This window comes from Phyllobates terribilis, unplaced genomic scaffold (genome assembly GCF_046119375.1).
Source record: "Phyllobates terribilis strain yellow unplaced genomic scaffold, ASM4611937v1 Scaffold_318__1_contigs__length_2195899, whole genome shotgun sequence".
Taxonomy (NCBI): Eukaryota; Metazoa; Chordata; class Amphibia; order Anura; family Dendrobatidae; genus Phyllobates; species Phyllobates terribilis.
In genome coordinates this window covers 308,079-336,062 of record NW_027363078.1, presented here as the reverse complement: position 1 = coordinate 336,062, position 27,984 = coordinate 308,079, and the positions used below count along the sequence as shown (strand labels likewise).

Here is a 27,984-nt window from a genome sequence, read left to right as displayed (position 1 = left end):
AGCGGATGGATTCCCGGGTCTCTGGTCCAGGGTCCAGATCAGTGGTCCCCGGTGGCTGGACAGGAGGCCGCGAATCTCTTACCTTCCAGCGTCCCCGGCATCTTTTGATCACCCAAAGCAGCGCAACATCATCTGTGCGTCCTGCTCATCTCTAGTTGGGGATTATTTTTTGTTCCTTCATTCACAGTTGGAGCTGCCATAACTTTCTCATCTTTATGAAGCTTCACTATACGACACTTGGTGTCTGTAAGGCCGTGTTCACACGGTGCAGAAATACTGTGTCTTTTTTGTTTTCCACAGGATCCGTACCAAACTCCACAATAACAATCTTCTCTGGTTGTTGCATTTTTCTGCCTTTCCTCTTATTTCATGCTGGATCGCTCCCCTTCATCTGCAGGAGATGGTCGGAACATTTTGGCTGCAATACATTTGGGCACAGTAACGCCTGCTCCCTGCATGGTGCACGTTGTAACTGATTGTGTAACATTTTTTACTATATCCATTTGAAAGAAGTGGTTGTCATAACTAGAGAGTGATGGAAATCATCGCTGCTTATGTTGGAGCATCTGCCCAAGCAGCATAAAGTAGTGACCGACTCCATCGTGCAGCACACTAACTGGAGCTTGGAAATCTGACAGCTGACAAGGGATGCATGTCGCATAATGAAACCCTTTGAACAGGCTACTAAGTGGAGTAGGGACAACTATGGCATCAATGATCTCATCAGCCTAATATTTCTATTGGAAAAAAGAAACTCACAAGAATACAACAAAGGATGGAGGAACAAAATCAACTTCTACACGGTCTTAGTGACCCTCCAGCTGGTGAGGACCCTTGCCTGTCCATCATATTCTATACTTCGCAGTTGCTGCCACACATCTCCTTGCCTGTCCATCATACTCTATACTTTGCAGGTACTGCCACACATCTCCTTGCCTGTCTCCCATATTATACCCTTTGCAGTTTCCGTCACACATCTACTGCCTGTCCATCATATTCTACACTTTGCAGTTGCTGCCACACATCTCCTTGCCTGTCCATCATATTCTACACTTTGCAGTTGCTGCCACACATCTCCTTGCCTGTCTCCCATATTATACCCTTTGCAGTTTCCGTCACACATCTACTGCCTGTCCATCATATTCTACACTTTGCAGTTGCTGCCACACATCTCCTTGCCTGTCCATCATATTCTACACTTTGCAGTTGCTGCCACACATCCCCTTGCCTGTCCATCATATTATACCCTTTGCAGTTGCTGCCACACATCTCCTTGCCTGTCCATCATATTCTATACTTTGCAGTTACTGCCACACATCTGCCTTTCCATTGGGTTCTATAGCGGGCCTGTACTGCTGCTGGGAATCCTACCATGCTCAAGGTAAATAAACCTGAACTGCTCCCAAAAAAGAGCATAATTTTGGGCTAGTTTTACAGAAACTATTGCTACTTCACTTTCCAAACAGCAAACATGTTGATGATCTAAAAACAATTGATCATTTTGGGACAGCTTGTTAAAAAAATGTTTATATACAAGTGGTCCACACAGAAGAAGCTAAGACTTTTTGACAAGCAGTAGTCCGAAAGCAATTGTTTCAAGGCATCCAAAAATTATATATTATTTTTTGGTGGGGTGGGGGTGGCAACAGGTTTACTATTTGGAAATTGAAAATGTCTTGTTCTTTCTATCACTCATGATGGCACACCAGAGAGAGAGAGGAACCTCCAAGCGCAGGAAATCTACAGCATAATAAAGTGGAGCCTCTTAAAGATATCATTGATTTGTAAGCATTAGAGGACAGCCTCTGCCAGGTATTACGATAAAGCTGTGGGCAAAATAATTGGGGAGTTTTGTTTTTCTTTTTGCAACACCGTTGAGAAACCAGAATAAAGAAGCGGGTGTGACCCATTGACTTAAAAAAGGGGTGTGGTATATGTGAGTGCTATCATGGGTTCTGGAAAATCAAATTACTGATTACTGAAATTATCATCTTTTTCTTTCAACCATGGCAGCACCCTGGAGAAACTAGAAGAGAAAGCTCAATCCCTAGGGAAGGATCACCTGTAAAACTCTTCTCCCAAAAGAAACCAGCAGAATATCCCAAGTCCTACCGATAATACTTAAGGTACAAGGTAAGGACCAGGTGCAGTCTTGCATATATGTTCAATAGAGTGATCAATTGCCGAGCATGCTCGGAAGATAGTTGTCCTGATCCATCTGGCTAAAGTGGCTTTGGAAACTTTATAACCTTTCTTTGAAAAACCTACAATAAGCAAAATGAACATAAACCCTGCTGTAAATAAATAAAAAGCAAGTGCATTTAAATAAAATAGGGTTCCTAGTAACACTATTTTTGATCAAAAATAGAATATAAGTAGTGATGAGCGAGTGTATTCGTTGCTATTCACACGGATGGTACGGTATTCGGGTTACTCGATATTCTGCGAGTATTTGTGTATTCGCATCGCTATATTCGGATGTCCCGCCCTGCAGTTTTGGCGCCTTCTTTGCAGACACTAAACATGCTGGGCTTCTAACCAATCACAGTAATGCCGCAGACATCTTGGTTGTGGCATTACTGTAATTGGCTGGCTGTCCAGCGTCATAGGGTCTATTTAAGCCCTGCCGCCGCCATTTTGTGCACATTGTGTCCGGAGCCTGCGTTCTGTAAGCATAGGGAGAGATCCTGAGAGAGTGTTTAGGCCTCTTGATAAAACAAAATCCCTTTTAAGGGCTACCTGCAGTGTATACTAGTTCTGTGTTTAAAGGAGCCGCTCACTAGCTCCATAATACCACCAAGAAATAGCTCTTTTCATAGCTGAAGACACACAACAAAGTCAGAGTACAGGGAGGGAGAGATTGTGTATTAGGTAGGGAGAGGTTAAAGTATTCTTCCAGTGTCCATCTTAACACTAGGACTACTGGACTCGTGACCCCGCCTAGAACTACTGAAAGGAGTCATTTTGACTCCTTGCTTGTTTTCGTTTATTTTTAGAGTTTCATTTGTGGTTATTTATTAATAATTATATTTTTTGTAATGTATTATTATTGTGAGATCCAACAGTAATGCTTTTGATTGTTTTTTTTCTGCTTTTCTTATTTTTCTACAGAAAATAACAATAATTATAATAGACGTTTTTCAAACATTTTTTTTTATTCAAGTGCACACATATAAACAACAACTGAAGAACAAAAAGCAGAGAAAATGTAGGTGGAGGAGCATAAAAATGAAAATATGGCGCAGAATTCACCTTCTAAACATTTGGTGTTTCGCATTTTAGGCATTGCCTTTGATTTATGGCAGTACATTGCCCACACAAAGACTTACCACAAGTCTTACAATTTCCGACAGATCTATTTTTCTTGCACTTTTCTTTGATCTGGCAAAATTTTGTTTGAACCATCACTTCTGAGCTTGTAGAAACTTGGGACGTGGAACCCTTTTCCCTATCTGTGACATAAGGACCACTCAACTCTCTCACAAGCGTTTGCAAAAATGCCTTGCGTGACATTTTTTGGTGGGTAATCTCCTTGAATATTATCCATGCATTTATACCCGCAAAGTCTAAGGCATTTTCAAATGCATGAACAGGCCATCTCCTTGTGCATGTTCGTGTGGTATATTTTCGTGCCATCTGATCCACTACATCTACTCCATATTTTGTTTCATTGTAAAACTTTACCGTTTCTGGAGTTTTTTTAACGGAATCAGACGCAACAACAACATCTGGATGGACGGAACTCAAAATGACAACATTTTTATTGGGCTTTCCTTGATATACTGTAAGTGTAAAATTGTCTTCATTTCTAAACACTTTAGTGTTGTACAATTCCTCTTTCATGGATTTTATTTCTTTAGGCACTTCTCGCCTTATCTTGTTCAGTGTTCCCACGATGGTTGTTCCTTTGCTTTTTAGCTGTTTAGCTAATTTTACTGAAGTAAAATAATTATCGGTTGTAACATTGCGACCTATTTTCAAAAACGGGTCCAATAACTTCATTACCACATGGTCAGCTAAACGGTCCTCAGCACGGCGTGTGTCATCTTTGCCTAGATAAGGGAAGCCATTTGCCAGATATTTGCTCCTCTTATCAACAGCTAGCCAATATTTGTGGCCATATTTATCTGGTTTGGAAGGCATGTACTGCGTGAATGGACACCTAGTTTTGCTTGGGAAAAGTTGCTCATCCACCATTATGTATGGGCCAGGTTTGTAACACGCAATACAATTTTCAATAAACCTGTCCCACACAGTAGAAAATAGAGCAAACTTGTCCGTTTGCACTCTCTCCGATCGAGTAGATTTCTCATCAAATCTGAGAAACCTCATAATTTCAACAAAGCGGTCCCTAGACATTGTCGCTTTGCAAAACGGTATTCCCCAGTCATTACACCAAATACTGCTAATCGAGTGACGGTTCGTGCCAGATATTCCACGAGCATAGAATATTGCAATGAATGCATCTAGCTCCTCATCAGATAGAGTAAACTGTAAATTATTGTTCCTGCATGCTTCTGCAAGCGTACAGTTCTTTATATGTGTCAATATATATGAATCAAAAAATAAACGCCATGCGCTCAAAGGACTATCGATAATGATATTTCTTCTGGCGTATCCTGTAGGGCCAGGTGCTTCTCGAAGAATATTTTGGCTGTCACGCCTACCAGGCAAGTGTTCTCCAATTTCAACAGGTTTCCATTGAATACCATCCGCTGAAACTAGTATTCCTTCAGATTCGCCTTCTCTGGTGTTTGTTGTTGCATTACCTTCGCCGCCATCGTTATCTGTTGTTCTTTCATTTCTGGGACGTTTTGCTGATTTTTTCTGTCCACGACCAGGAGGATGGTCACGAGGCAACATAACTGCATGAGCCCGATCCCCAGTTGATGTGCTTGGAATATCTGTAAAAAAGTTGATGAATATTTAGAATTTTTGTTTTGTAAGGGTCCGTGCACACTGGCTGGATTAGCGGCGGAATATCCGACCGGATATTCTCACCACAATCCGGCCCGTACCTGCCCGCTCAGGTACAGAGCGGAGTTTCATACCTGAAGCTCCGCTCCGAACCCCGGGCTGGAGCCTCTGTCTGGGACGGAGCCGTGCTCGCGCGTAAGCAAGCGCTGCTCTGTCCCTGACAGCGGCTCCAGCCCGGGGTTCGGAGAGGAGCTTCAGGCATGAGCGGGCAGGTACGGCCTGTATTGCGGCAAGAATATCCAGATGGCTATTCAGCCAGAATTCTGCTAGTGTGCACAGGCCCTAACTCAGTGTGTGGAAGAACAAATAAATACACATAACTACTTACCTTCTGGATTTGTTCCTTCTGAGTCTTCAGATTCACTTGATATGTTCTGAGGAATGAAATCTTCATCACTGTCAGAATCAAATACATGTTCCTGCAATTCGGATTCCGATTCATCCTCCGGTATGGATTGCAAAGTAGCCAGAATATCCTGAGGCTTTATCAAACGTCTTCTCTCCATATTCCTCACAAATTCTATAATTCTATATAGTTCCCTGCTGAAAAATAGAAATGAAATGAAAACTAAAAGAAATAATAACTGTTCTGCCACCTTCAAAAGTAGGTGGGCTGAATCAGTTGACAGACAGCTAAACTATTTTATAACAATTCATACCTGTATGAGTCTTCAGAGCTCGTATGTCTGCATCTGTTCTCTTTGTCTCTTCAGCTGAACTGAAAGTAAAGTTACTATCCAGAATACTGTCTCCTGCTAGGACCTTAGAAAAACACCACCCTTCATTAGCATAAGATAAGAGCCTAGAGTAAACAAGCTATTTTGTTCAGCATTACACAGTAATACAAGCAGGTAAAACACAAGGAAAATGTGAAAAGTTGACATGTAAATTGAACTACATCTATATGAACATCAGGGTAAATAAGACAGAGTGAAAAAATTATGCACAAAACTTTATAGCAACATTTAGTGACAAAAGGACCTCAAAATATAGTAGGGAGTCAAAATGACTCCCTTCAGTAGTTCTTGGTAAATTTTGAAAAAAACGCGCAAATTTTTCACCAAAATTATTTATTCTCACAAAATCTTTTTTCACATCATATTTGAGGAAAAGTCACCGAGTTTCAAGCCGGAATTCTGAAAAATGTAGTCACAGAAGAGAAATAAAAAACGAAAGGAGTCAAAATGACTCCATCAGTAGTTCTAGTGTTAAAACAGCTCTTGTCAGAGGCAAATCAATATTTTTCCTGCACACAGAGTATTAGCATTTTGTGCTGCATTTTTTTTTAAAAGCACCGGTCTATTTTCCCCGCTGTTTTAGGGGTCAGAGCCTGGCTTCTGCTGTCCACATAAAAAAGCGTTTAGTGCCCAACGCAAAGCAGCAGTCAAAACTTTTCCTACTGCCTGCTACCAAGCATGCACCAGGCCATTTTCCCCGCTGTTTTTGGGGTGACAGCCTGCCTTCTGTCCACATTAGTCCACTTAAAAAAGCGTTTAGTGCGCTACACAAAGCAGTAGTCCAAACATTTCCTATTGCCTGCTACCAAGCACGCACCAGGCCATTTTACCCACTATTTTAGCTGTAGCAACTAGCTTGGCTTGTGCCATCAACATCTGAAAATCTGTCAACAAAACCCAAAATGCCAAAAAAGCCTGTTGTTAAGGGACGTGGACTTGCTGTTGTCAGTGGTGCGCGAGAAGGCACTCAGTCTGTGTCAGGTCAGAAGCTTGGTGCATCCACTATGTTCCTGGAAAATTTCCCGGTCTGGAATGTAAACGTGTGTGGATGCCAGCAACAAATCTTCCACGACCACACAGTCTACTGTCGATACACAGAAGGCGGGCCCATCCAATCCTGAAGGTGGTTCTCCTTCCTCCTGCCAATTATCGGTCACAGGAGACATATGACCTCAAGCTTGGCCACTCCGAGGATCTGTTTGGTACGTATCCTTTGGTTGGCTCTGGCCTATCACCATGCAGCATTGAAGAGGGACAAGAGGAGGTGGCGTGCGTTGATGCTCAAGTATTTGAGGACCTACGGCCAGAAGAAAGCCACTTGGAGGAACATCATTTACTGTCTCCAGAGGTGGAGGCTGATGATGATGAGACACAGTTTCCATATTTTGAGGATAGGGATTCGTATGAGATCAGTGAGGATGAGCTGCTTCATTGCTTACTAGGCATAGTTTTGTACTTTGACACGTGGCTAATCCTGGTATTACAGCTCAGTACCACTCCGCCCCAGTCAATCAGTAATACCAGGTGAATCAGCTACAAAAAACTAGAGCTGTGCTTTGTGAACAATGATGGGACCGCAGTGCTCACCGAAGCACCATGGCCTTCTATCACCATCAGTGTACAGTTGGGCTCTTAACCGATATGGATGGCCTGATCAACATCATCCATATTTGTAGTTTAGATTGTTTTCCCCTGTTATTGCCACCACCTTTAGCAGCAGAACAACCCTGGAAAGTCTGTGTCAAAGTTTTGTGTTACATTTCCAGCTATTAATGCTGATTGGGTCATTAGCACACAGCAGCTGTCCCTGATATTAGAACAATAATCTCTCACTGATATGCAGTTGTGTTTTTGGTTTGTTTTTATTGCATTAGAACCAGGCATTTAGATTATTTATCAGGAGCCACACTGAGACAACAATTTCTACAATGGGTCACCACCCACAAAATTACAATGGCTTCTCTAGGGTATGAATTCTCTGATGTTTAACAAGATTTGACTGAGTTGTAAAACATTTCCCACATTCTGGACATGAGTATGGCTTCTCCCCTGTGTGACTTCTTAGATGTTCCACAAGACTTGATTTCTGGGGAAAGCATTTCCCACATTCAGGGCATGAATACGGCTTCTCTCCTGTGTGAATTCTCAGATGCCTAACAAGAGCCGATTTATGGTTAAAACATCTACCACATTCTGAGCATAAAAATGGCTTAGTCCCTGAGTGAACACTCTGATGTTTAATGAGACCTGATTTCTGGCTGAAACACTTCCCACATTCTGAACATGAAAATGGCTTCTCCCCGGTGTGCGTTCTTTGATGTTCAACAAGATTTGACTTGACGCCGTAACATTTTCCACATTCTAAGCACGAAAATGGTTTCTCTCCTGTGTGAACTCTCTGATGTCTAACAAGATCTGATTTCTGTTTAAAGGATTTGCCACATTCTAAACATGGAAACGGCTTTGCCCCTGTGTGAATAGTCTCATGTGTAATCAGGTTTGATTTTTTTATAAAACATTTCCCACATTCTGAACAGGAAAATGGCTTCTCTCCTGTGTGAATTCTCTTATGTGTAATTAGATTTGATTTCTTTTTAAAACATTTTCTACATTCAGAACATGAATACAGCTTCTCCCCTGTGTGACCACTGTCATACATAACAAAATCTGATGTATCCATATAATATGTCCAGCATTGTGAACATGGCAATGTCTTCTCTCCAGTGTGACCTTGTCTGTAACTTTTATGTTGTTTGACAGTTTGTGATGAATCAGAAGATAGAACTTGTATAGAAGGATCTGCTTTAACATCTGAACATCTCAGGCGTCGTTTTGACCTCCATGTACACTCATCTGCCAAGAATAAAAGGGATGTTGTTATTTTTTAATAATATAACCTTAATTGTATTCATATCATATACGATTTGTATATTAAGATTTCCCTTTTGGGTTCCAACCAACCTTTGATATTCAGATTGTCTGGAATACAGCAAAAGCTTTATATATAGTTTATTATTTAAATTAATACTTAAAGGGGTAGTCAGATACCTATAATCCTCTTTATAAATATCTTTAACCCCTAATCACTTTTGTACTTACAGTCGGGAAAATAAGTATTTAATACACTTCCGATTTAGCAAGTTTTCCCACCTACAAGGATTGGAGAGGTCTGTAATTTTTATCGCAGATACACTTCAACTGTGAGAGACAGAATCTAAAATAAAACTAGAAAATCGCATTGTATGATTTTTACATAATTAATTTGCATTTTATTGCATGAAATATGTATTTGATACAATAAAAAAACAGAACTTAATATTTGGTACAGAAACCTTTCTTACAAATACAGAGGTCAGACTTTTCCTGTAGTTCTTGACCAGGTTTGCACACACACTGCAGCAGGGATTTTGGCCCCCTCCTCCATACAGATCTTCTCCAGATCTTTCAGGTTTCGGGGCTGTCGTGGGCAACATTGAGTTTCAGCTCCCTCCAAAGATTTTCTATTGGGTTCAGGTCTGGAGACTGGCTAGGCCACTCCAGGACCTTGAAATGCTTCTTACGGAGCCACTCCTTAGTTGCCCTGGCTGTGTGTTTTGGGTCATTGTCATGCTGGAAGACGCAGCCAGGACCCATCTTGAATGCTCTTACTGAGGGAAGGAGGTTGTTGGCTAAAATCTCGCAATACATGATCCCATCCATCCTCCCTTCAATACAGTGCAGTCGTCCTGTCCACTTTGCAGAACAGCATCCCCAAAGGATGATGTTTCCCCCCACCATGCTTCATGTTGGGACGGTGCTCTTGGGGTTGTACTAATACTTCTTCCCCCAAACACGGTAAGTGGAGTTGATACCAAAAAGTTCTATTTTGGTCTCATCGCCCACATGACCTTCACCCATGCCTCCTCTGGATCATGTAGATGGTCATTGGTGAACTTGAAACGGGCCTGGACATGTGCTGGCGTGAGCAGTGGGACCTTGTGCGCCATGCAGCATTTTAATCCAACGTAGTGTGTTACTAACGGTAATGTCTGAGACTGTGGTCCCAGCTCTCTTCAGGTCATTGACCAGGTCCTCCCGTGTAGTTCTGGGCTGATTCATGATCTTTCTCAGAATCATCCTTGCCCCACAAGGCGAGACCTTGCATGGAGCCTCAGACTGAGGAGGATTGACAGTCATCTTGTGTTTTTTCCATTTTCTATTAATTGTGCCAACAGTTGTTGCCTTCTCACCAAGCTGCTTGCCTATTGTCCTGTAGCCCATCCCAGCCTTGTGCAGGTCTACAATTTTGTCCCTGTTGTCCTTAGACAGCTCTTTGTCTTGGCCATGGTGGAGAGGTTGGACTGTGATTGAGTGTGTGGACAGGTGTCTATTATACAGGTAACGAGTTCAAACAGGTGCAATTAATACAAGTAATGAGTGCAGAGTAGGAGAGCTTCTTAAAGGAACAGGTCTATGAGAACCAGAATTCTGCTAGGTGATCAAATACTTATTTCATGCAATAAAATGCAAATTAATTATGTAAAAATCATTCAATGTGATTTTCTGGATTTTCTTTTTAGATTCTGTCACTCACATAAAATTCTCTTCACTTCTGTTTCTGCTAATCCCTAAATGTGTTATTTTTTTAATTTTTCTTGCCGTGACGTTGGGAATCGTCACAGGAGTGTGGTTACATCTCTGCTGCTTCTGTCATAGTCTGTGTTGTAAAGTTTTGTGTTACATTGATAGCTGTTAATGCTGATTGGGCCATTAGCACACTGTAGCTGTCATCAGGAGGTGGCGTTACCACAGCTTTGTCACTGCCATCCCCCATGAGGTCCTGTTTTGGGTGGAGTGGAGGGAGGGTACTGGGGGTAATCAGTCCTTGCTGCTGTCATCACTGTCTCTTTCCCTGAAATGAGACATTATCAGGGGGTGGTTATAGAATGAGTGAGTGACAGCAGCGCTGCCCCACAGCATCACTGCCCTCACACAAATAGTCATCAGGGGGTGAAGTTACTATCATTCACACTGCTTCTATCACCACCCCATGATGACGTCTCATTTCAGGGAAAAAGACGGCAGCAACAGAAATGAGGACTGTGGCTTTGGCCATTGAAGTTGTGGGCAGCAGGGACAGAAGTGTGGCAGTGGTCTCTGAAGCTAAGGTCACTTCTCAAATCTCACCCCTCCCCCATAAAGGAATGGTCGTGATAAAGTTGTGGTAAGTGACCACAGCGCTGCCCCCTGATGATGTCCTGTATCAAGTGCTGGAGGGAGGAGGGGTGATAGACATTGCGAGAAAGTGACTGCAGGAATACCCTCTCATGCTTGAGATTCCCCGAACGAAACATTACAGGACGTAAAGTAAAAAAACAGATATAAGAATTGTCTGTACTGGGAAAATGTCTGATTAGGGGATAGGGCTTAGAAGATAGATCTTTATAAAGGGTCTTAGACAATGTACATCTGCAATCATTATTCACCCCCATAGTAAATTTGGTTAGCAAAATTTACACACGTTCTGCTGTTTGTTCTTGTTTCTCTATTTTATTGCAATGTAAATATCTGAACACAACTAATATAACAAGTAGTTCTCCATAAACTGCCACCTTGTTGACTGCTCCAGTCACAGGAGTATTTCTTCATTACAAGAGTCTTTAATACTTAGTTGAGCCCCTCTGGCTGTTACGACCTGCTACAACCAACGGCGTCTGCCAGAGTTGCTGAGGAATCTTAGCCCAGTCCTCATGGGCAATAGTCTCCTGGTCACTAATATTATTTGTTTCGCTGCAACCATCCTTTTCACATCACACCAAAGATTTTCTGTGGGGTTCAAGCCAAACGACTGTGACAGCCATTCTAAAATCTTCTGAAACCAAACATTTGTGGACTTTGAAGTTTAGTTGAGATCACTGTCCATTTGTAAGGTCAAATAATGTCTAAGCTTCAACTTTCCTGATACTTTATTGAATATATGCTGTTTTTCACACACTACAAATTTCCAGTGCCATGGGCAGCAAAGTAGCCCAAGACCATCACCGACCACCGTCCATGTTTAGCTATAGGCATCACTGAGTCCTTGCCATGCCAGGGAGGCTAGTACTGAGCTGATGCACCCAAGAGGTGCCTCAGAGTTTGAGAAGTTCTGTAATTGCAGGACCCACATCTCAGGACAAAATTCTGAATATGATCGCCATGATGTTTGCTATGTGTTAATGAACAGCTCAGTGTTTTGCGCCGAGTCTGCAGTGACACTCATCACCTTCCATCTTCCACAGTCTCTTCTATTACTGAGGCTAACATCTCCATTTTCAGTATTCTGTACAGTGATTGATAGAAGTTTCATAACAGCTAATAATTCTTTACACCTAAAAATGGACACATTTTTCCTGCTCTCTTTTAATACTAATGATAGAGGTTAGGACTGTCCCAAATAGGGTCACTGCATCGTGGTGGGATGGCTTTTACTTTTTTTTAATCAAAATTATGTTAACTAAGCACCCTATATTATTTTCATGCACTATTGCTGTTTATTTACTACAGGGTGTTTGCTTATTTTGTTTTTATTGGGTGTTGGCTTTTTAGTGGTCAGTGTGAACATGCGCCTACATGCTGCAAGCACACAACTTATATTCCAGTTCATCTCTCTAGGTTTTTGTTTCAGTAGTTTTGCATTCTGTGCAAATAAAGGTGTGACCTGCCTTTTCTTTGAACTCGACATTACATTCATCTAGTTCCCCATGACTGGGAGTCGATTAGCCGGGTCTCAGTCCTGCTAAGCCCTTATTCATATGTACGCAACTTGACAAATGGTAAGGTTTTAATATTACAGATTAGGACCATCCCGAATAAGGTCACCGTGACGTGGTGGGATGGCTTTTACGTTTTTTTCAAATCAAAATTATGTTAACCAAGCACCCTATATTATTTTCCAGCACTATTGCTGTTTATTTACTGCAGGGTATTCGCATGTTATGTTTTTATCTTGGATTTTCTCTGTGATGCCAGCAGATGGTGACAGTCAATGTATCCTGACATCAATACATTACAGAATTTCCATATAATAATTTCAACCATATTTCATATATTCGTATATTGGAATACACAGAAAAATCTAAGAACATGGAAGTTAGAAACTTCTGCACATAACAGTCGCAGCTGATAAAGGAAGAGAACCTGCGATCTCTTCACTATAATCAGTGATTATTGCTCACCAGGACACTCAGCTCTATGAATCTGCTCTGCACACCGCCCGTCGCTCCTCACATGCATCTCTGCAGCATCCACATCCATCACATCTTTACCTGGAGCCAACAGCTAAGAAACAAAATTGGTAAAAGTCACAGACGGACAGAAGAGACTGGAAACCATCATCAATGACAATATGAGCCACGCAGTGGTGCGATCCAGGATTCAGACAAAACGTCTCAGGGCGGCCTTCAGAACCTCGCTCACTGAGTGAGCACATCCTTTCGGAAGCTCAGAAACAGAACACTTGAATGTCTTCCGTTGTTTCATGTCATCTTATACTGACTCAGAACTTTCTGTATGAACTCATTACATCGACAGGACTCATTACAGAAACAAAGGGCATCACATGAACATAATAGGCGTGATAGTGATGCTTCCAGGCTGTACAATTAGTCACTTTGCTTATAAGTACAGTTATGGCCGAAAGTGTTGGCACCCTTAAAATTGTTCCCGAAAATTAAGTATTTCTCCCAGAAAATTATTAAAATTACACACGTTTTGTTATACACACGTTTATTTCTTTTGAGTGTATTGGAAAAACACAAGAAAAAAAGGCAAATTGGCCATAATTTCACACAAGACCCAAAAAAATAGGCCAGCCAAAATTGTAATTGCAATAATTAATTTTCGGGGAGAAATACTTAATTTTCTGGAACAATTTCAAGGGTGCCAACACTTTTGACTATGACTGTAGAGGGGAGAAAAAGGACTTTATCCTCCCAGCAGGTGGAGCCTGTCCAAGGCGCTCATCTTACGCTGACCTGATGGTTCAGGTAATGATAAGGCAGAAGAGAAAGCAGAGAGAGAAAATGACGTCCTATCGGAAGCCAATGACAATCTATAAGGAATCAGCGATGCCTGTGAGGGAGTCACAATCACGTGCGAAACCTTCCGATAATGAGGAGACACGAACATCAAAGCGAATATAATGTACAATATACAGGGACTGAGAGACCGGCAGAGAGTGCAGAAAGAGAGCACACTATGTAAGAGATTGTCAAAAGGAATGTGCACTCTGCATAGTGTGCTCTCTTCTTTCACTCTCTTCCTGACAGTGTCTCACATTCTGCATTCTACATATTGTGATCTCTTCTTGCAGAGTATGATACAATGGTCAAGCGGAAAGTGCAAAGAGAGGACACAGTATACAGAGTGCGAAAGACGGTGAGGAGGAGAGTGCAGGTAGAGACCACAACATAATGAGTGCAGACTGTGTGAGAAAATCAAGAGGAGAATGCGGGAAAAGACCACAGTATACAGAGTGCCGAGGGTGCATCTCTTCACTAATTTTGCACATTATTGACTGCTCCACCGCAGTCTTCCATTATGGATTGGAGTACATTTTTAGCATAAATTATAATGAATTTGTAGGACACTCTCTGTCACGTTCCCACCTGCAAAGCTCCACTCATCTTTTAAAACGTTGGAGACGACTGGGACTGGCATAAAAAAGCCAAGAGTCCCAACTTATCTGTGCAGCTGCCAGTTGTGCAAAATTCTGTGACAACGCAAAGAGTTTTAAGACAGAAAACTGGCAAATACTGTTTGATGAAACCATGGGTCCTCTACAATGAAATTACAAAACAAAGACAGACAGTCGTGGAATGATGGAGATCACAGGATGGAGATGTTACTAATTTGCAAAAGGTAAAAAATGGAAACAAAATATTCGAAACATCTGGATTTATTCATTATGGAGTGTAAGCGCCACGTACAGAAATCCTGGCACCTCTGCTGTCACTGAGGTTATTAATGGTCTTCTGAGGAAGGTTCTGCTGCTGAATGTACAAATCATCAGGATCTGCTGCCGGCAGGTCCTGTGTAATCACTGACAAAAGATGTCTCCGATAGATACAAGTACAGAGACGCTGTCAGCAGCTCCTGTATAATCACTGACCAATGACATCCCGATGTTTTCATTGGAGACAAGTCCCGAGACGCTGCCGGCAGTTCCTGTGTAATCACTGACAAAAGACGTCCCCGATGGATACAAGTACAGAGACACTGTCAGCAGCTCCTGTGTAATCACTGACAAAAGACGTCCCCAATGGATACAAGTACAGAGACACTGTCAGCAGCTCCTGTGTAATCACTGACCAATGACGTCCCCAATGTTCTCATTGGAGACAAGTCCAGAGACGCTGCCGGCAGTTCCTGTGTAATCACTGACAAAGGACGTCCCGGATGGATGCAAGTACAGAGACGCAGCAGCAGCTCCTGTGTAATCACTGACCAATGACATCCCGATGTTCTCATTGGAGACAAGTCCCGAGACGTTGCCGGCAGCTCCTGTGTAATCACTGACAAAAGACGTCCCCGATGGATACAAGTACAGAGACACTGTCAGCAGCTCCTGTGTAATCACTGACCAATGACGTCCCCAATGTTCTCATTGGAGACAAGTCCAGAGACGCTGCCGGCAGGTCCTGTGTAATCACTGACAAAAGATGTCTCCGATAGATACAAGTACAGAGATGCTGTCAGCAGCTCCTGTGTAATCACTGACCAATGACGTCCCTGATGTTCTCATTGGAGACAAGTCCCGAGACGCTGCCGGCAGCTCCTGTGTAATCACTGACGAATGACGTCCCTAATGTTCTCATTGGAGACAAGTCCCAAGACGCTGCCGGCAGCTCCTGTGTAATCACTGACCAATGACGTCCCCAATGTGCTCGATGGAAACAAGTCAGGAGATGCTGCCGGCAGCTCCTGTGCAGTCACCAACCAATGACGTCCCCGATGTGCTCGAATGGAGCTGTCTGAGATTTCTGCTCATACTCTGGATGTTTTGAACATTTTGTTTACATTTTTTTTAATTTGCATATTATTAACATGTCTATCGATCCTGTGATTCCTGGTGTTGCAATTTATATGTTGAGTGTATATACAGTGCATTGTGAAACTATTTGGCCCCCTTGAACTTTTCTACCTTTTGGCACATTTCTGGCTTTAAACATAAAGATATAAAATTCTTTTTGGGAAGAATCAACAACAAGTGGGACACAATCGTGAAGTAAAACGAAATTTATTGGATATTTTAAACTTTTTTAACAAATTGAAAACTGAAAAGTGGGGCGTACAATATTGAGTTAATACTTTGTAGCGCCACCTTTTGCTGCGATTACAGCTGCAAGTCGCTTGGGGTATGTCTCTATCAGTTTTGCACATCGAGAGGCTGAAATTCTTGCCCATTCTTCCTTGCAAAACAGCTCGAGCTCATTGAGGTTGGATGGAGAGCGTTTGTGAACAGCAGTTTTCAGCTCTTTCCACAGATTCTTGATTGGATTCAGGTCTGGACTTTGACTTGGCCATTCTAACACCTGGATACGTTTATTTTTGAACAATTCCATTGTAGATTTTGCTTTATGTTTGGGATCATTGTCTTGTTGGAAGATAAATCTCCCAGTCTCAGGTCTTTTGCAGACTCCAATAGGTTTTCTTCCAGAATGGTCCGTATTTGGCTCCGTCCATCTTCCCATCAATTTTAACCATCTTGCCTGTCCCTGCTGAAGAAAAGCAGGCCCAAACCATGAAGCTGCCACCACCATGTTTGACAGTGGGGATGGTGTTTTGAGGGTGATGAGCTGTGTTGCTTTTACGCCAAACATATCGTTTTGCATTGTGGCTAAAAAGTTTGATTTTGGTTTCATCTGACCAGAGTACCTTATTCCACATGTTTGGTGTGTCTCCCAGGTGGCTTGTGGCAAACTTCAAACAAGACTTTTTATGGATATCTTTGAGAAATGGCTTTCTTCTTGCCACTCTTCCATAAAGGCCAGATTTGTGCAGTGTACGACTGATTGTTGCCCTATGGACAGACTCTCCCACCTCAGCTGTAGATCTCTGCAGTTCATCCAGAGTGATCATGGGCCTTTTGGCTGAATCTCTGATCAGTCTTCTCCTTGTTCGAGATGAAAGTTTAGAGGGATGGCTGGGTCTTGGAAGATTTGCAGTGGTCTGATACTCCTTCCATTTCAATATGATCGCTTGCACAGTGCTCCTTGAGATGTTTAAAACTTGGGAAATCTTTTTGTATCCAAATCTGGCTTTAAACTTCGCCACAACAGTATCTCGGATCTGCCTGGCGTGTTCCTTGGTCTTCATGATGCTCTCTGCACTTGAAACAGAACCCTGAGACTATCACAGAGCAGGTGCATTTATACGGAGACTTGATTACACACAGGGGGATTCTATTTATCATTACCAGTCATTTAGGACAACATTGGATCATTCAGAGATCCTCAATGAACTTCTGGAGTGAGTTTGCTGAACCGAAAGTAAAGGGGCCAAATAATATTGCACGCCCCACTTTTCAGTTTTGAATTTGTTAAAAAAGTTGAAAATATCCAATAAATTTCGTTCCACTTCACGATGGTGTCCCACTTGTTGATTCTTCCTCAAAAAATTAGAATTTTTGTATCTTTATGTTTGAAGCCAGAAATGTGGCAAAAGGTAGAAAAGTTCAAGGGGGCCAAATACTTTCACAATGCATTGTAATTAGTGATGAGCGAGTATGTTCGGTTAATCCTTTCGCCGAGTATACTCGCCGAGCACAGAGTATTTATAGAATGCTCGGGCTTTACGTTTTCGTCGCTCCGTGAACATGATTTGCAACTGTTTGACAGATTTAATACATGTGAGGAATGCTGGAAAAACAGGCATTCCTCACATGTATTAAATCTGTCAAACAGTCGCAAATCATGTTCACGGAGCGACGAAAACTTAAAGCACGAGCATTCTATAAATACTCGGTGCTCGGCCGAGTATACTCGGCGAAAGGGTTAACCGAACATACTCGCTCATCACTAATTGTAATATAAAACTAGATTTCGACGGCAGAGTACATGTCAGAAAAAATCATTTCCATCTACCTGAGGATCATGTGGAGGAAGAAGACGAGCCCTGAGACACCTCTTTGGCGTTCTTCTCTCACAGGATCTGACTGTAAGGAACAAAAACCGAGAGAAGGTTGATATTTACGGACAAGTCATTAAAGGACTTTATTATTTTTCATGTACCTTGTGATGAGAGAGACCAGTGCTCCAGCAAGACGTCCTTGTAGACATCCCGGTGTCCTTCCAGATATTCCCACTCCTCCATGGAGAAATAGAGAGAGAAGTCCTGACACCTGAGAGGAACCTGACAACCAACGAGACCAACATCACCCAGAAGTCTCCTCTCCCCTCATCACCAAGAATCCTCCAGTGTATACTGTACAATCTCCCAGCAGTCACCCATCTGGGTGATGAGCGGAGAGGAGACTGCTGGGAGATTATTCAGTATGCACTGGAGCATTCTGGGTGATGAGCAGAGAGGTGACTGCTGGGAGATTATACTTGTGAAGACCCGGGGTCTACCGTGGGCTTAACTCTACTCATACAACACAGGGTGATGGTAAAACAGCGTGGCAATACATTATTAAACCACAAAGCGGACAACACACTGGAGGATTCTTGGTGATGAGGTCGCTAATTATGGACAAATGAACAATCACTTTGTAACTATTTCACCTATTTTATGTAACTACTGCAATTATTCTTTTTAATAGACAATCCGAGAATAAACCGGTACATTTTTTTATAAGAATATCGTGATATGTCCTTTTGAAGAATCGCATCTGATAAGAAGTCCTCTATAAAAAATATACAGAAATAAGTATATTTTAACATTTGGTGAGCCGCCAGTTCTGATTTTTTGTGTTTTCAAGTGGATTCCTTCTCCTTGAACAAGGGGGAAGAAGAGAAAAGCTTTTTCTGAACACCTGTTGTCCAAGTGTCAGGAATTCCACTAACTTTGTCACAAGAATCAGACAGAATCTACATGAGGGAGGACTAAGATGCGCCAGATGGATTGAAACACAACAGAAGTACTACAAGGATCAGATGAGGTGAGAATAAGACGTGCTGATCACCAAAGCCCAGCGTCAAAGAGAAGCTGAGAAAGGTAAGAAAAATATGGATATAATTTCTTCTTTTTCTAAGCAAAGTGAACTAAAATTTAAGGCTACTGACGAGACTGACTTAGATGTTTTGTGGCTTAACTTATTTGGAGAATGTGAATTGGGGAATTTAAAGTTAGGAAAATCTAAGTTGGTATCCTTTCATAAAGACAAAGAGAAGTTGAAAAATATATTACAGTTGGTTGACGTATTTCATAAGCTTGTGTCAGAAAAGTCTAACGTTTGTGTAGAAATAGTGTCAAAGGATACTAGTGATGTTACTGATTGTGACTGTAATGTGGAAATTGATCAAGATGTGAGACACGTGTCTGTGACAACCATTGAAGGTGACCTTGTGTCTGATGACGAAGAGATGGGCATACAAAAACCTGACATGGGAACGGACGAATGAGAAACTGACATATTAAGGGATTTGGGAGGAGACATGATTGACGCAGGAGGAGCTGATGTACTAGGGCCACTAGAAATAGCAGAAATCTTAGAAGTTACAGAGGCCCAACTCCAAATTAAAGTTAGGAAAAAATTGTTAAAATTAATCTAAATCATGCCAAAATATGATGTCAAAATCCATGCCTGTAGAAATTCAGAGATATTTGAGAGCTTTGCTGATTAGTTTGATCTAACCAATGAGGACAGGAATCAATTATTTAAAATGTGGATTCCTGTGACATTTTCCAGACATCTAGTCTGGAAATGAGTCACATCAAAATGATTCAGAAAGATTAAAATATTTGATTTACTGTGCCACTAAGGATTTCCCAGACATCGAAGATCTTCAAAAATTAAGGATTGGTAGGAAAGAATGTACATTTACATTCATGTCCATATTTGAACGGTTGTACAAAATTCTCATCAAAAATGGAAAATTACAACAAATGATACAAAATTTTGTACAAAAATTCAAATTCATAAATCCAACATGTCGCATTATTGCATCACAAAAAGATTCTTTATTTGAATGTGTGCAATCGCTTGATTTTGCTAGAAAACATGAGAATCGTGAAAAGAAAATAAATCAAGCTAAATTTGTAAAACCAGAAAAGGGAAAATCTTCTCAAAAGCCAATATCAAACTCTCCTAAATTGAGTCATCCTCATAATGAAATCTATGAAATACACAGAAGATTTCACATATGTTATAAGCCATATGGGATGATTCAAAAGTCAATTTCTTCACAATTTCAAAGTTCTTGCCTTCTCTCCATAAAAAGAAAAATGGCCGAAATTAACAGAGAAAAGTGGGTCGATCAGCTGACGGTGACATAATGAAATGTAAGCTGAAGACTCAGTCATCGGAACTCTTTAAGGATGAAAAAATGTATTTTCTAAATAGAGCTTTTCTGGAAATTTTGGCCAGAGAAAGAAGATTTGGTTTAGGGAATGGCTAAGGAAAAAACTGTAATTATATGTTGTATCAAAGTGTTACAATGTATCATTAGTTATTCAGAATCTTGTACACTAAAATTGTGAAGTTACATAGTTTCTGCAAGTTCATATATCTATATATATATATATATATATATATATATATATATATATATATATATCTACAATACATATCTACATACACTTGTATAGGTAGAGATAGTGTATAACTGTATTTATATAAGTATAGTCATATAGTTAAAATTTAATTCATTAATAAATTAGAACTTCATATATAAATTAAAGTAACAATATTTTGAATTACATTAAGAGCCAATATATGTACTGTATAAGATATTCAGATTATTCTGTTTCTCTATGAATTTGAAATTTAATCTTATCTTTTATGTTTCATCAGAATTTTCATTTCAAAGCAGGATTTGGAAAAAACCTTTTACATGGATTTATTTCTTTATTCACACAGGAAGTTGTAATAACTGCTTGATTTTATGTGTATAACATTTAAAAAAAATAACAATATATAACTAATTGAATTATATTATGTGTAACATTTATTAATTCATTATTTTGTGCTGCTAATATTTTCTGTGCACAAAGTGTTTTTTTTGCATGACGGGTGTGACAGCTGTAGCATTTGAACTTTGGGGAAATAGTAAGAATATATATATACAGTACAGACCAAAAGTTTGGACACACCTTCTCATTTAAAGATTTTTCTGTATTTTCATTACCATGAAAATTGTACATTCACACTGAAGGCATCAAAACTATGAATTAACACATATGGAATTATATACTTAACAAAAAAGTGTGAAACAACTGAAAATATGTCTTATATTCTAGGTTCTTCAAAGTAGCCACCTTTTGCTTTGATGACTGCTTTGCACACTCTTGGCATTCTCTTGATGAGCTTCAAGAGGTAGTCACCGGAAATGGTCTTCCAACAATCTTGAAGGAGTTCCCAGAGATGCTTAGCACTTGTTGGCCCTTTTGCCTTCACTCTGCTGTCCAGCTCACCCCAAACCATCTTGATTGGGTTCAGGTCTGGTGACTGTGGAGGCCAGGTCATCTGGCGTAGCACTCCATCACTCTCATTCTTGGTCAAATAGCCCTTACACAGCCTGGAAGTGTGTTTGGGGTCATTGTCCTGTTGAAAAATAAATGATGGTCCAACTAAACGCAAACCAGATGGAATAGCATGCCGCTGCAAAATGCTGTGGTAGCCATGCTGGTTCAGTATGCCTTCAATTTTGAATAAATCCCCAACAGTGTCACCAGCAAAGCCCCCCCACACCATCACACCTCCTCCTCCATGCTTCACGGTGGGAACCAGGCATGTAGAGTCCATCCGTTCACCTTTTCTGCGTCGCACAAAGACACGGTGGTTGGAACCAAAGATCTCAAATTTGGACTCATCAGACCAAAGCACAGATTTCCACTGGTCTAATGTCCATTTCTTGAGTTCTTTAGCCAAAACAAGTCTCTTCTGCTTGTTGCCTGTCCTTAGCAGTGGTTTCCTAGCAGCTATTTTACAATGAAGGCCTGCTGCACAAAGTCTCCTCTTAACAGTTGTTGAAGAGATGTGTCTGCTGCTAGAACTCTGTGTGGCATTGACCTGGTCTCTAATCTGAGCTGCTGTTAACTTGCGATTTCTGAGGCTGGTGACTCGGATAAACTTATCCTCAGAAGAAGAGGTGACTCTTGGTCTTCCTTTCCTGGGGCGGTCCTCATGTGAGCCAGTTTCTTTGTAGCGATTGATGGTTTTTGCAACTGCACTTGGGGACACTTTCAAAGTTTTCCCAATTTTTCGGACTGACTCACCTTCATTTCTTAAAGTAATGATGGCCACTCGTTTTTCTTTACTTAGAATTTGTATTATGGCAAGAAAAAAGCAGCTAACAGTCTATTCAGTAGGACTATATCAGCTGTGTATCCACCAGACTTCTGCACAACACAACTGATGGTCCCAACCCCATTTATAAGGCAAGAAGTCCAACTTATTAAACCTGACAGGGCACACCTGTGAAGTGAAAAACATTTCCGGTGACTACCTCTTGAAGCTCATCAAGAGAATGCCAAGAGTGTGCAAAGCAGTCATCAAAGCAAAAGGTGGCTACTTTGAAGAACCTAGAATATAAGACATATTTTCAGTTGTTTCACACTTTTTTGTTAAGTATATAATTCCACATGTGTTAATTCATAGTTTTGATGCCTTCAGTGTGAATGTATAATTTTCATAGTCATGAAAATACAGAAAAATCTTTAAATGAGAAGGTGTGTCCAAACTTTTGGTCTGTACTGTGTATGTATATATATACACTGCTCAAAAAAATAAAGGGAACACTGAAATAACACATCCTAGATCTGAAAGAATGAAATATTCTCATTGACTACTTTGTTCTGTACAAAGTTGAATGTGCTGACAACAAAATCACACAAAAATCATCAATGGAAATCAAATTTATTAACCAATGGAGGCTTGGATTTGGAGTCACCCCCAAAATTAAAGTGGAAAAACACATTACAGGCTGATCCAACTTTGATGTAATGTCCTTAAACAAGTCAAAATGAGGCTGAGTATTGTGTGTGGCCTCCACGTGCCTGTATGACCTCCCTACAACGCCTGGGCATGCTCCTGATGAGGTTGAGTATTGTGTGTGGCCTCCACGTGCCTGTATGACCTCCCTACAATGCCTGGGCATGCTCCTGATGAGGTTGCGGATGGTCTCCTGTGGGATCTCCTCCCAGACCTGGACTAAAGCATCTGCCAACTCCTGGACAGTCTGTGGTGCAACGTGACGTTGGTGGATGGAGCGACACATGATGTCCCAGATGTGCTCAATCGGATTCAGGTCTGGGGAACGGGCAGGCTAGTCCATAGCTTCAACGCATTCATCTTGCATGTACTGCTGACACACTCCAGCCACATGAGGTCTGGCATTGTCCTGCATTAGGAGGAACCCAGGGTCAACCGCACCAGCATATGGTCTCACAAGCGGTCTGAGGATCTCATCTCGGTAAATAATGGCAGTCAGGCTACCTCTGGCGACACATGGAGGGCTGTGCGGCCCTCCAAAGAAATGTCACCCCACACCATTACTGACCCACTGCCAAACCGGTCATGCTTAAGGATGTTGCAGGCAGCAGATCGCTCTCCATGGCGTCTCCAGACTCTGTCACGTCTGTCACATGTGCTCAGTGTGAACCTGCTTTCATCTGTGAAGAGTACAGGCCGCCAGTGGCGACTTTGCCAATCCCGGTGTTCTGTGGCAAATGCCAAGCGTCCTGCACGGTGTTGGGCTGTGAGCACAACCCCCATCTGTGGACGTCGGGCCCTCATACCACCCTCATGGAGTCGGTTTCTAACCGTTTGTGCGGACACATGCACATTTGTGGCCTGCTGGAGGTCATTTTTCAGGGCTCTGGCAGTGCTCCTCCTGTTCCTCCTTGCACAAAGGAGGAGGCAACGGTCCTGCTGCTGGGTTGTTGCCCTCCTACAGCTCCCTCCATATCTCCTGGTATCTGCTCCATGCTCTGGACACTGTGCTGACAGACACAGCTACCCTTCTTGCCACAGCTCGCACTGATGTGCCATCCTGGATGAGCTCCACTACCTGAGCAACTTCTGTGGGTTGTACTGTAGACACCGCCTCATGCTACTGTACCTCTAGGGGTGAGAGCAATGGCAAAATGAAAAAGTGACCAAAACAACAGCCAAAAAGGATGAGAACAGAGAAATGGTCTGTGGTCACCACCAGCAGAACCACTCCTTTATAGGGGGTATCTTGCTAATTGCCTATCATTTCTACCAGTTGTCTGTTCCATTTGCACAACAGCAGGAGAAATGGATTCACAATCAGTGTTGCTTCATAACTGGACAGGTAGATTTCACAGAAGTGTTATTGACTTGGTTACATTGTATTGTTTAAGTGTTGTCTTTATTTTTTTGAGCAGTGTATATATATATATATATATATATATATATTTCTTTAGTAATTACTATTTCTTGATTTACTTAATTGTGGATAAGTGCAACTACGCATCAAAATGATTTATAAAGGAAATTTACATTTAGAATAATTTTCCTAAATGATAATTTTATAGTATTCAAGGTTATTATTTTTTAATGGTTGCCTAGATGAGTACACACATCTTCAGACAAATATATGCTACAAATTGATATGAAATTTATACTAAATATTTATAAAATAATTATTTTTAATTTCGGTTCTGATACATGAATTATTTTATAAAATAATATTTTTCGGTATTAAAGGAGAAAATGTGTTTTTGATCCTGATTATATGATCACTTTTGATCAATACTTGTTTTTTTACACATTTTAATAAAGAAGAAATATTAATAAGGTACAATGGTATAACTAAGAAGGGTATTACATGCAAAGTTGCATAATTTAACCCCTTAACCCCCGAGGGTGGTTTGCACGTTAATGACCAGGCCAATTTTTACAATTCTGACCACTGTCACTTTATGAGGTAATTACTCTGGCGCTTCAATGGATCCCCCTGATTCTGAGACTGTTTTTTCGTGATATATTGTACTTCATGATTGTGGTAAAATTTCTTCGATATCACTTGCGTTTATTTGTGAAAAAAACGGAAATTTGGCGAAAATTTTGAAAATTTTGCAATTTTCAAACTTTTAATTTTTATGCCCTTAAATCAGAGAAATATGTCACACAAAATAGTTAATAAATAACATTTCCCACATGTCTACTTTACATCAGCACAATTTTGGAACCAAAATTTTTTTTTGTTAGGGAGCTAAAAGGGTTAAAAGTTGACCAGCGATTTCTCATTTTTCCAACAAAATTTACAAAATCATTTTTTTAGGGACCACATCACATTTGAAGTCACTTTGAGAGGTCTTTATGACAGAAAATACCCCAAAGTGACACCATTCTAAAAACTGCACCCCTCAAGGTGCTCAAAACCACATTCAAGAACTTTATTAACCCTTCAGGTGCTTCACAGGAATTTTTGGAATGTGGAAGAAAAAAATGAACATTTAACTTTTTTCACAAAAATGTTACTTTAGACCCAATTTTTTTTATTTTCACAGGGGTAACAAGAAAAAATGGACCCCAAAATTTGTTGTGCAATTTCCCCTGGGCACGCAGATACCCCATATGTAGGGAAAAAATACTGTTTGGGCGCATGGCAGGGCTCGGAAGGGAAGGAGCGCGATTTGACTTTTTGATTGTAAAATTTGCTTGAATAATTAGCGGACGCCATGTTGCATTTGGAGAGCCCCTGATGTGCCTAAACATTGGAGCTCCCCCACAAGTGACCCCATTTTGGAAACTAGACCCCCCTAGGCACCTATCTAGATGCATAGTGAGCACTTGAAACCCCCAGGTGCTTCACAAATTGATTCGTAGAAATGAAAAAGTGAAAAAAAAAACACTTTTTCATTTTTACGAATCAATTTGTGAAGCACCTAGGGGTTCCAAGTGCTCACTATGCATCTAGATAGGTGCCTTGGGGGGTCTAGTTTCCAAAATGGGGTCACTTGTGGGGAGCTCCAATGTTTGGACACACAGGGACTCTCCAAATGCAACATGGTGTCCGCTTACAAATTGAACGGCTCAAATTGTTAGCGGACACCATGTTGCGTTTGGAGAGCCCCTGTGTGCCCAAACATTGGAGCTCCCGCACAAGTGACCCCATTTTGGAAACTAGACCCCCCAAGGCACCTATCTAGATGCATAATGAGCACTTGGAACCCCCAGGTGCTTCACAAATTGATTCATAAAAATGAAAAAGTGTTTTTTTTTTTCACTTTTACGAATCAATTTGTGAAGCACCTGGGGGTTCCAAGTGCTCACTATGCATCTAGATAGATGCCTTGGGGGGTCTAGTTTCCAAAATGGGGTCACTTGTGGGGGAGCTCCAATGTTTGGGCAGACAGGGGCTCTCCAAACGCAACATGGTGTCCGCTAACAATTTGAGCCGATTTTCCATTCAATTTGTTAGCGGACACCATGTTGCATTTGGAGAGTCCCTGTGTGCCCAAACATTGGAGCTCCCCCACAAGTGACCCCATTTTGGAAACTAGACCCCCCAAGGCACCTATCTAGATGCATAGTGAGCAGTTGGAACCCCCAGGTGCTTCACAAATTGATTCGTAAAAATGAAAAAGTGGAAAAAAAAATACTTTTCCATTTTTACGAATCAATTTGTGAAGCACCTAGGGGTTCCAAGTGCTCACTATGCATCTAGATAGGTGCCTTGGGGGGTCTAGTTTCCAAAATGGGGTCACTTGTGTGGGAGCTCCAATGTTTGGGCACACAGGGGCTCTCCAAACGCAACATGGTGTCCGCTAACAATTTGAGCCGATTTTCCATTCAATTTGTTAGCGGACACCATGTTGCATTTGGAGAGTCCCTGTGTGCCCAAACATTGGAGCTCCCCCACAAGTGACCCCATTTTGGAAACTAGACCCCCCAAGGCACCTATCTAGATGCATAGTGAGCAGTTGGAACCCCCAGGTGCTTCACAAATTGATTCGTAAAAATGAAAAAGTGGAAAAAAAAATACTTTTCCATTTTTACGAATCAATTTGTGAAGCACCTAGGGGTTCCAAGTGCTCACTATGCATCTAGATAGGTGCCTTGGGGGGTCTAGTTTCCAAAATGGGGTCACTTGTGTGGGAGCTCCAATGTTTGGGCACACAGGGGCTCTCCAAACGCAACATGGTGTCCGCTAACAATTTGAGCCGATTTTCCATTCAATTTGTTAGCGGACACCATGTTGCATTTGGAGAGTCCCTGTGTGCCCAAACATTGGAGCTCCCCCACAAGTGACCCCATTTTGGAAACTAGACCCCCCAAGGCACCTATCTAGATGCATAGTGAGCAGTTGGAACCCCCAGGTGCTTCACAAATTGATTCGTAAAAATGAAAAAGTGGAAAAAAAAATACTTTTCCATTTTTACGAATCAATTTGTGAAGCACCTAGGGGTTCCAAGTGCTCACTATGCATCTAGATAGGTGCCTTGGGGGGTCTAGTTTCCAAAATGGGGTCACTTGTGTGGGAGCTCCAATGTTTAGGCACGCAGGGGCTCTCCAAACGCAACATGGCGTCCGCTAACAATTTGAGCCGATTTTCCATTCAATTTGTTAGCGGACACCATGTCACGTTTGGAGAGCCTTTGATGTGCCTAAACAGTGGAGCTCCCCCACAAGTGACCCCATTTTGGAAACTATACCCCTCAAGGATTTTATTAAGGTGTATAGTGAACATTTTGAACCCAGAGGTACGACACATAATTTGATAACATTAGGTCATCATATTGAATAAGTTGTCATTAGTCTTGAGTGCAAGTGCTCGCTACTTGAGTTTGCATCGGGTACTCAGGTATGCACCATGTACTGCGTGTGCTCGAGTGACATGCTCGAGTCCCTGCCCCGCATGTTTCACGGTTGTTAGACACCCAAAAAAAAACATGCGGGGATCGCTCGTGCATGGCAGGCAATCCCCGCAAAGTTTTTTTGGCCGCGAAGTATATGGTGCGGAGACTCGACCATGTCACTCAAATACCCACGATACTCAATGCATACCCAAGCACGCGATGCAAACTCAAGTAGCGAGCACTTGAGCTCAACACTAGTCGCCATATCGTCATCTTGTTTTCTTACTTTTGAAAAAAATCCCAACCCCATCACAACCCT

At 41.5% G+C, this 27,984-nt stretch overlaps 1 protein-coding gene across 4 annotated transcripts in view; it reads right to left on the bottom strand.

Annotated features, from left to right (window-relative positions):
• Positions 1-7,534: 7,534 nt before the first annotated feature.
• LOC141221125 (uncharacterized) overlaps positions 7,535-27,984 on the bottom strand; it is a 130,193-nt gene continuing 109,743 nt past the window's right edge. For 3 of the 4 annotated variants that reach the window (XM_073666476.1, XM_073666475.1, XM_073666479.1), the window contains 4 exons: positions 17,966-18,086; positions 17,819-17,889; positions 12,911-13,013; positions 7,535-8,567 (listed from right to left, as the gene is read on the bottom strand). In XM_073666476.1, coding sequence (XP_073522577.1) covers positions 7,663-8,567; positions 12,911-13,013; positions 17,819-17,889; positions 17,966-18,086 — 1,200 coding nt within the window. In that variant the 3' untranslated portion in view covers positions 7,535-7,662. The remainder of the gene's footprint in view (positions 8,568-12,910; positions 13,014-17,818; positions 17,890-17,965; positions 18,087-27,984) is intronic. The other variant, XM_073666477.1, reaches the window with a different exon arrangement.